Genomic DNA, 10,006 nt, shown 5'->3' on the forward strand with positions numbered 1-10,006 from the left:
TAATACACAATAAAACCACACTCAATAAAGTGCAAAAAATGCATTATTTAAAAAGTTGTTTATCGGGTGAGGCGGAACAGTTACTTAAGCATATACCTATCAGCGAGAGTAATTACGACATGGCATGGAATGTTTTATTAAAAAGATACAACAATAAACGAATAATTGTTAACACAATTTTGACACGATTAGTAAATCAACGAAAATTAGCTACGGGAACATCGAAAGGGTTACGAGATTTGTTAGACACCACAAGTGAATGTTTGAATAAATTGAAGAATCAAGATATACAAGTTGATACATGGGATACACTGGTAATTCATTTAATTGTAAATAAATTAGACTCGGAGTCACATAAAGAATGGGAACTCGAGCTCGGGTCCCTAGATATCAGTGAATTACCAACACTAAACATGTTAACCAAGTTCCTGGAAAAAAGATTTCGTGTTTTGGAAATGATACAAGCTCCGTCGTCGACTTCACCTGTAAATAAAAGAAGTTTTCATATAAATAAAAGCGAACAAAAATGCATTTTTTGTAACCAAGACCACCTATTATACACTTGTAAGGAATTTACGAAACTTGCAGTAGAAAAGAGAGTGGAATATGTGCAAGGCTGGCGGCTTTGTTTTAATTGCCTAGTACCGGGGCATTCAGTTAAGTTCTGCAAACATCGATCTTCTTGCCGCCAATGTGGGAGAAAACACCACTCTCTGCTGCATAACACGTGGAGCCCTCAGTCTCAGACCTCTGCGCCGGTTCCGGAGTCATCAGCGCCGCTTTTAGAGAATAAAGAAGATATCAAGGAAGAAAAAGAAGATAAAAATAAAAAGATAATTATATCTCACCTCACTACGGGGAGTAAAGCGCGGCTGATGCCAACTGCATTAGTGCAAGTATACGCTGAGAACGGAGAAAAACACTTGATGAGAGCGCTGTTGGATCCATGCTCACAAGAGTCTTTTATAACTGAGGCCGCGGCACAAAGGCTTCGTTTACGACGTACCTCAGTCAGTGGGCATGTAACAGGGGTTGAGAAGATGAAGACTACACTTAAGTATGTAACTGAAATAGAGTTCTCATCAAGAATCGAGCTGAAAATGAAAATGAAAGCAACTACATACGTTGTTCATCACATCACCGACATTATGCCGGAGAATGAAGTGAAGATGGAAAACTGGAAACATGTCGAGAAGTTGTGCCTCGCTGATCCAACATGTCACACTCCAGGTCACATCGACTTGCTTTTAGGAGTCGAAATTTGGAGCGAAGTTATTAAACCTGGAGCGATCAATGGCCCCTCAGGAACACCTATAGCACAAGACAGTCACCTGGGGTGGATAATTTGCGGGAATGTGAGGACAGAGCACACTGCCACAAAAAACATCGTCAGCATGCATCTTAATGTTGATCTTAATAACATGCTGAAGAAGTTCTGGGAGTTAGAAACCATAGAAGAAGAAAGCCATACACTAACCTCAGACGAAAAGAAGGCAGAAGACATTTATGAGAAGACGCACAAAAGAAGAGAAGATGGTCGTTACGTGGTCAGGCTGCCATTTAGAGATGATACACCTGTTTTACCACGTGACTCACGAGAGATAGCAGTGAAGAGATGGATGTCGCTAGAAAGAAGATTAGATAAGAATCCAAAATTGAAAGATGATTACAACGACGTCTTAAAAGAGTACCTAGAACTACAACACATGAAGAAAGTAGATGATAAAAAAATAACCGAGAATTGCGTGTATCTCCCCCACCACGCTATTATAAGGGAAGACAAAGAAACTACAAGAGTGAGAATTGTATTTCATGCTTCATGTGCTGGAACTAATGGGGCTACCTTAAACGATGCATTACTCATAGGCCCTACTCTTCAACAAGATTTACGCGATATACTGCTGAGATGGAGAACACACAAAATCGCATATGTCGCAGACATCATTAAAATGGGTAAGTAATAGAACGTATACAAACCTATAATATATCACTCTGAATGTATAAATTCAATTTGTATAATTTTGATCGGAATAACATTCAATTGCAATAACATGCAATATGTATAACAACGAATTCTATAATTGTAAATTGTATAATAAACACTACATATATCATTGTTTACGATAACATTAGAAAGGTATAACGTTGAAATAATATAACATACAAAACAAATATCATACATTAAAAATAAGCGCTGGGGTAATTCTGGTGCTAATTTCTTTATCTAGAGGGTCACAGTTCTAACCTAACCTAACCCACTTTTCTGTTAACAGTTTCTTTTTCCGAAGCCTCAGAGTTCTAACCTAACCTGCTACCTATTATGGAAACAATTTATTTATCTAGGGGGTCACAGTTCTAACCTTTTTTTTTTTTTTTAAGAGGGGAAAATGCGTTACACATACCACCGAGGCGTTGGGACGGGCCCCGGTGGTTATGTGGGACTCCCTACCCATGGTGTACCCACTAAAAACCCCTCTATTTGCCGTCTCCACGCTATATGGCGAGGCCCCAGGGACGCCAAAGCACGCTTCCGCGACCTCGCCAGCGGCCATCCGGACTCCGGACCCGGCTTAGGAGAGTTGTGTATGCCTCTCTGTCCTCCTCAGTGGATGCGTCCTGTGATGCACCCATCCGCGCAGGGACCATTGTGTAGGCGACAGGCGACCCGAGCCTGCCGCCCACAGGTACCCCTATGGGGGAAGCCGACGGTCGTAAGCCAACCGCCGCCGCCCCACGCGTTTGCGGCGCATTGGCTGGGAGGCCGGATCTTCCTCCCTTCCGCGCTCGGCCGCCTCTTTCTGCGTCATCACGACCTCGCAGAAGGAGGCTACCGCCTTCCACGATCTCTCACCGCCGACCATGGCTTCCACCACAGCTGGCAGGGAGAGATCATTTCCGACTACGGCCACGAGTGCGGCCCGCTGCTCAGCCCATGCGGGACACACCGCCAGCGTGTGTAGCGCCGTATCTTCGGCGTCGCCGCACTCGTGGCATTCTGTCGTCGGTTCCCGTCCTGCCCTCCTAGACAGGTACCTCCCGAAGCAGCCATGTCCCGAGAGGATCTGTGTAAGGTGGAAGGAGAGGAACCCCTCCTTTCGTCCGACCCACCTCTCCAAGACGGGCCGGACGGCCTCAATGGTCCAGTGGCCCGCGCTCGGGGCCTCCAAACTCTCCTTCCACTTCTGAAGGAGCAGTAGACAGGAGTCAAGCCTCCACTGCCTTACCTCCTCCAGAAGTGGTTGCATTCCCCTGGCCCGCGCCTCGGCGACACGCCAATAAACATCGGCCAGAACCTCAGCGTCTAGGTGCCAGGGTGGAGTCCCCGCCAGCACGCAGGCTGCACCATGGGAGACGGAGCGGTATGCCCTCGCTAACCTGACTGCCATGACCCGCTGCGGCCTCCGCAATTGGGCTTGGTTTTCGGCAGTCAGGCAGTCGGCCCAGATAGGCGCCCCGTACAGAGCCATCGACCTCACCACTCCCGCGTACAGCCGCCGACAGCCCACGTTTGGCCCCCCAACGTTGGGCAGGAGCCGACTGAGCGCTGACGCCGCTCCAGTCAGTTTGGGAGCAAGGGCTCGTCGGGAACAGGGCGTTGACCACTTGCTCGAGGAGTTGCGGCTGTAGACTTTGTGTGAGTGGTGGTGCCCAGGGGCGGAGCTTTCGCCTCACCATCTTATACGGCCTTCCCCACGGGTCGCTGTTTAGAGTCTCCAGCATCTCCTCCTCGGCTTGGTCTTTTGCCCTGGCGATTGCCCCCTGCAGCAGCTTGGTGGCCACCGAGTATGCGGCGTATAGTCGCTCCTCCTCAGGCACGTCTCGTATGCGCCGCCTCCGGCAGTGTGTATACCGGCGTCTCGCGGATACGCAGGACTCGCGTAGCTGCGCAAGTTCGGCGGACCACCAGTATACTTTTCGCCTTGGGAGAATCGGGCCGGCACGCGGCATGGCCGCGTCACACACCTCCACCATTGCACTCCCCATGGCCTCCGCTTCCGCGTCTACCACAACAGGGCCCTCGGGAATCGGCAGCCAGGCTTTCACCATGGCTGCCTTTTCAAATACTTCCCGGTCCAGTCGTTTGATTGCCCAGCGAGGGCCATTTTCTCGCCAGGGTCGCCCCAGGCCGCTCGGGTCGGCTGGAAGAGTGGAGATCTCGAAACGGATGTATCGGTGATCCGACAGCGTCTCCACATCCTCCAGCACCTCCCAGCCTCGAACACAGCGCGCCAGGGTAGCGTTGGCGAATGTGACATCCACAATGGAGCCGCCCTGTTGCCGCACGCACGTGTTGGATGACCCTCGGTTTAGGACAATCAGCCCATTCGACGTAGCCCACTCCTCCAGTTCGGCCCCAAAGACGTCTGTCGCCGGCGATCCCCAGGATTTGGACTTGGCGTTGAGGTCACCAGCCACAAGCACCTTGCCAGGGCGATTTCTGCCGATTACAGACCCGACTTCGACCAGAAACTGTTCGAATTCGGCCAGGGATCGGTTCGGTGAGAAGTACGCCCCAACCAACATTGTGTCGCCAATCCATGCCGCGACATAACCATGGCCCCTTTCCACTCTTTGGAGCGGCGGAGAACCAGCGGATGAGTTGGTGACAATGGCCGCCAGGTTATCCAGGTCACCGGCCCAGTAGTCCCTGGGTGGGACGGAATAGGGCTCGGCAATGATCCCAACCGCAATCTGCCATTCCGCCAGGCTTTGGGCCAGCAGGTCCTGGGCTTTGGCGGACCTGTTAAGATTCGCCTGTAGAATCCTTGTGGCCATCTTAGTCCTCAGTTACTGTTGGCTCCTCCTGTACCGCGTCCACGATGGCAGTGGATGGGTGGGTCGGCTGAGAGGGGGCTCGGGAGCCATCACTAGCCGTGGCCTTCCGCCTTTTAGGTGGGGCGGAGCAGCTTTTGCTTCCTACCACGTGACCAGCGTCTTTGTTGGCAGCCGCACAGACGGTGCAGTGAGGCGTCGCTGAGCACTCCTTCGCCTTATGTCCAGGCTGACCGCATCTGAAACACTGATCAGACCTATCTACGGCGGAAGGGCATTTCGCCTTCACATGGCCTGTTTCTAGGCACCTGTAGCACCTTTGGGGGCGGGCATCAAGCACTTTGACCTGCGCTGATACCCAGCCCACTAGCAGTCTACCCGCTACGGCTACTTTTTTGGCGGCAGCCACTGGGCAGCGAACCCAAACCGTACCTAGGCTCCAGGGGTCCGCCTTAATTTCGCCCACTTTGACGTCCCGGTCTGGACAACCTCCAGCTCGAGCTATAGCTGCGGCGATGTCTTCGGCCGCCACCGAGTCATCTAGCCCAGATATCCGAAGTTCGGTGCATTTTGTGGGCCTCGTCACCCGAACCTCCTCCGGGCTAAACAGAAGGCTAAGCTTTTCAGCCAATCTGTCTGCCTTGGGTCCGCTCTCTGCACCCGGCACCTCAAGCATCCGGGCCCCGGTGGCCGCCACCTTGAACCGGACTGACTGGATCTCTAGCTCAGCAAGGTTCACCTTTTCTTTTGCCTCTGCGATCAGGCTCTTATAGGTTATACCCTTCTCCTCAGCCTTAGGCTGCAAGGATATGACAACGGCTGTGGAGCGAGGTGGCCGTAGCTTGCGCTTGCGCGCTGCTTGACCCTTCGGTCGCGCTGGCACTGGACCTTGCGTCTCACTTTTCTTAGTCGCGGCTGGTTTAGGCTTCCGTGAAGCTTTGGGAGCGTCAGCTGCTTGACCACCGGTCGTCTTTTTGCCCCTTCTCCCTGTCGCCTTCTTCCATCCATCCTGCAGAGGAGGGGGAGTAGGCGCGGTGGATGCAGTAGGAGCCTGTGGTATTTTTTTTGCTGCCTCCTTAGCAGCCAGGCTTACTTTCTTGCGCTTATTTTTGGTTTTGGCGCTCCGTTTTCCTTCAGGGTGGGCGGCCTGAGACTCAGTTCCCAGTTTCGTCTCCTTTGCCGTCGCTGGACCTAGTGGGACAGGCGTGGAACTCGAGTTTTGGCCACTCGTTCCGGTAGGTGTCTGTTCAGCCCACCGGTCAGAGGCCAGTGGTTGTCGCATCCTTGACTCTGGAAGGAGGCGACTTTCGATGCCTGCCAGTCGAGCGTCGAGCATGTCCCCGAATTGAGCCTGGCTCGTACGCAGTGCTTCTGCCACGATCCGCTTAATTTCCGGCTCGGCGGCCATGGCTGGCTGGCTGCGTATTTCTTGCACCTGCCTACGCAGCTCCGCCAGCTGGCAAGTAAGCTGTGCGTTTGCCGCCTCCAAGCGCGAAACCTCTTCCGTCGCAGTGCGTGTTCTCAGCACTTCGAAGGCGTCAGTGATGGTCGCTACAGACTGATTAAGGAGCTTTTGGTGCGTGCCCTTCAGATGACCTGACGTAGCGATCACGTGTTTCACTGCACTCAGAGCATCCTTGACCTTTGATTCGGTCGCCACCATTGTTAGTGCCTCCTGGCCGTGGCTAGGCAGCTGCCTACTTTCACGGCGGTCAGCTCTCTCCTTCGCCGCCTCTTCGGATGACGCAAGGAAGGACACCAACGCCTTCTCCGACTCGAGCTGCTTGGCTTGCGCTCTTTCAGCCCGGAGCTCAGCCTTCAGGAATTTCCTAGCTCCGAGTCGCGTGGGTGTGCTAGACCCGTTGTGGGAGTCGCGATCGCTCTCGGAGCTTGGGGTCCTCTCGCCAGCCGCTCGTTTTTTCCCCCTTTTGCGCCAGTACTTACCGGCGGGGTGGCCTCCTTTAGGTGTTCCCGTTTCTATGCTAACCACAGAAGAGTCAGACTCCAGCAAACGAGTGGGTCCGACTGCCGTGGTTGCGTGGGGACTCGCATTTGCTATGTCGATGCGCTCCAGTGACACGCGACACTCTCGCACTGGTGCCGCAACAGGCTTCTCTGCGTACACCTTTGGGGCGCTCGTCTCCGCTGGGGCCTCGGTATCACCGATGTCGACGTCCGACTCTCGGGGGGAGAAGAATTCTCCCCCACTGGGCAGGTCACGGCTGTCCACCCTTGTGGGGGAGAAGAACTCCTCCCTCCCAGGTGAGAGGATGACCTCCGCGGCACGAGCTCTCCTCCCACAGAACACCCTCGTGGGTATCGGTGTGGGAGTCCGCACGTATTCTTGCGGTACCACGGGTGCCAGCTCCTCTCCGTCCTCGCCATCGGGGACGGCATGGCTTATGAAACGCCCTCGGTTGTCCCGGACAGGGCGGAATTCCACCGGTGGGGGGTTTGGAGATGTTGTCGCATCATCCTCGTCCCCTCCTCCGCGCAATCTTAAAACCAATCCGTATGCATCGATGTCCAGTAAACATTTGCCATGGTCGTTTGAGTCCGTCCTAGAGTGGTGTGCCCCCCCAGAATACGGTGGGCGGCATGTCACCACAGCGCGGGCACTTGCCCGTTCTGTGGTGACACAGAGGATTGGAACCTCCTGGGGTAGTTTCTTCCATTTCTGGCCACTCATTTTGTTTGCTATTTTTAAAGGGGTATGCTCCCCTTCTGACGTTTGGGACTGGGCTCCCCCCAGCCATGCATCCCATCGGCACGCCAGCCACACCTTAGGATTGGGGTTTTTTATAGTGGTTAACTCCACGTGACCCTCCTCTCAGTGAGAAAGGTCCTCGGTCCGCTCAGTGCGGGTTACGAGTTGCCCGACGGTGGCCGTAGCCACAACATCGCGCCAGGTGGACTAAGCCACATATGGCATCTCTTGATTATGAGCGCCAACTCCGTCCCAGTGGGACCTGGCGTCTCGCACTGTGCCCTCTGCTGGTTTCAGAGGGACACGCGGAGCCGCCCCCCGTGTGCTGCTCTTAGTCTGGCCCCTCTCCTCAGGCCTGTCCGGCTTGGGAGGCCCTATCCGGCATAGCCCTGAGGGTCGTTGGAGCACGCAAGCCCCTTCACCACGGCAAGGTGACAGCAATCGAAGGGGTGACAGCAATCGAAGGGGTGACAGCAATCGAAGGGGTGACAGCAATCGAAGGGGTCACAGTTCTAACCTAACCTAACCCACTTTTAGCAGTTTTTTTTCTAGTAGTGTGTTCTATGAGGTTTGAAATTCTAGGTCATCCTACTAATTTTACTACTTAATTATATAAGATGATATTTATATTTTAATATGTATATATTATGACAGTTATATGAAATGAGCTTAACTTATATGTATATTATACCAAACAGCCATATGTATGTCGTATGTTATATTATTTTTATGTTATACTAATTGAAAGTATACGTTTACTTTATTATACATAAGATTAGTATACATTTTTAACGTTTGTAAACTGAAATTATTCCAAAAGTGCGTATATATTATAGGACGCACCCCATTAAAATGTATCGGCAGATTGAAGTTGATGAGGCAGATACAAATTATCAAAGCATCGTTTGGAGAACCGATACTAAAAAACCGATAGAAGATTACAAATTACTTACCGTTACCTTCGGGACCTCTTGCGCTCCCTACTTGGCCATCAAAACCTTACGTCAAGTTGCGATAGATGAGGGTCAAGAGTATCCTGAAGCACAGCGTATCATATTGGAAGATTTCTACATGGACGACGTTCTGTCGGGGCATGAAACAGAAGAGCAAGCTAAAAGAAATCAGAAAGAAATTACAGCAATTCTCAAAAAGGGTGGGTTTGAACTTCAAAAGTGGAGTTCAAATAGTGAAGCCTTCATGCAAGAGATTGAACCTGTAAAACGATCTCCAAAGGCCCAAAGAGAAGTAGATGGAAGAGACAGTATTAAGACTTTGGGTATAATTTGGAACACTAAAGAAGACAAATTGCAAATTACGAATAATTTGAAAGACTTACCTGAACAACCAGCCACGAAGCGGAATGTTTTAGCAGATATAGCATCATTATTTGATCCGATGGGTTGGCTGGCGCCTGCAGTAGTCATCGCTAAAACATTCATGCAGAAATTATGGCAATTAGGTGTTAGTTGGGATGAAGAACTCGCAGCTGAAGTGAAGGAAGAGTGGATGAAGTTTAGAAATGAGATTCCTGCACTGACAGAAGTAAAGATAAATCGCTGGGTACACACAAATGCAGACAGAAGTTCGATTGAGGTTCATGGATTTTCTGATGCCTCGATGAGCGCTTACGCAGCAGTAATATACATCCGAGCCATCGACACAGACGGGCAAGTACAAGTATCTCTACTCACGGCTAAAACGAAAACAGCCCCTTTGAAGCAAATATCCATGCCAAGATTAGAGATGTGCGCAGCTGTTCTGCTGTGTAGACTCCTGAAACACGTTGTAAGCATATTAAAAGTTCAAAAACATCAAGTATTTGCCTGGTCGGACTCACAAGTTGTTCTGTCATGGATAAAAGGAGACCCAGGTCGATGGACTCCTTTTGTAAAAAATCGAGTCACTGAAATTAACAAAATGAATGAGATAAACGGGTGGTATTACGTCAATACTAAACACAATCCTGCAGACCCAGCCTCACGAGGAGTTATGCCAAAAAAGCTCTTGGAAAATACACTCTGGTGGGATGGACCGGCGTTTCTCAAAGAGCCAGCCCTTGAACTGCCGGGAACAGTAGTACCTGAAACAGACTTAGAATGCAGAAAAGTTATTAAAACATTTGGTTACTACAACTAAAGAAAAGGAAGAGGATTTAATACTTACCTTGATTGCTAAATACTCGTCGCTCGGGAAACTGGTGAGAATAATCGCATACTGTCGAAGATGGATGCTGCATCTGAAAAGAAAGAGAGAAAATAAAGATCACTTACCAACTTACCTGACGACTAAAGAGAGAGATGAAGCACTTACCATTTGCTTAAGACGAACCCAGGAAATCGAATTTCAAGAAGAAATTGATGATTTAAAGAGTAAGAAACAGCTGAAAAGAAAAAGTCGTTTGTTGTCACTCGCCCCCTTTTTAGATCCAAAGGGTGTGTTGAGAGTAGGCGGCCGACTTCGCCATGCTGATTTAGAAGCCCAACAGAAGCACCCCATTATAATCACGAAGGACAATGCTCTGTTACC

At 50.7% G+C, this 10,006-nt stretch overlaps 3 protein-coding genes across 3 annotated transcripts; 2 read left to right on the forward strand and 1 right to left on the reverse strand.

The window, feature by feature from the left end:
• The first annotated feature begins 301 nt into the window (after positions 1-301).
• Positions 302-2,574, forward strand: LOC133534208 (uncharacterized). The gene is made up of 3 exons (XM_061873302.1): positions 302-314; positions 589-1,796; positions 2,380-2,574. The coding sequence occupies exons 1-3, from the start codon at positions 302-304 to the stop codon at positions 2,572-2,574; spliced, it is 1,416 nt and encodes a 471-aa protein (XP_061729286.1).
• A 116-nt stretch (positions 2,575-2,690) lies between these two features.
• LOC133534209 (uncharacterized) lies at positions 2,691-3,245 on the reverse strand. The gene has a single exon (XM_061873303.1). The coding sequence runs from the start codon at positions 3,243-3,245 to the stop codon at positions 2,691-2,693; it is 555 nt and encodes a 184-aa protein (XP_061729287.1).
• A 5,087-nt stretch (positions 3,246-8,332) lies between these two features.
• LOC133534210 (uncharacterized) lies at positions 8,333-9,265 on the forward strand (the record flags this gene model as incomplete). Its single annotated transcript, XM_061873304.1, has 1 exon — positions 8,333-9,265. A coding segment is annotated over exon 1 (933 nt), but the record flags the coding sequence as incomplete, so codon positions are not given.
• Positions 9,266-10,006: the final 741 nt, after the last annotated feature.

This window comes from Cydia pomonella, unplaced genomic scaffold (assembly GCF_033807575.1).
Source record: "Cydia pomonella isolate Wapato2018A unplaced genomic scaffold, ilCydPomo1 PGA_scaffold_69, whole genome shotgun sequence".
NCBI lineage: Eukaryota > Metazoa > Arthropoda > Insecta > Lepidoptera > Tortricidae > Cydia > Cydia pomonella.

What these genes read in the sequence shown, in the direction of transcription:
- LOC133534208 (XM_061873302.1), top strand. An exon ending in AAGACAAAGAAACTACAAGA is followed by an intron (nt 1,797 to 2,379) that starts GTGAGAATTGTA and finishes TTTTTTTTTAAG; the next exon opens with AGGGGAAAATGCGTTACACA.
- LOC133534209 (XM_061873303.1), bottom strand. Translation starts at nt 3,245, where the DNA reads ATGCAACCACTTCTGGAGGAGGTAAGGCAGTGGAGGCTTGACTCCTGT.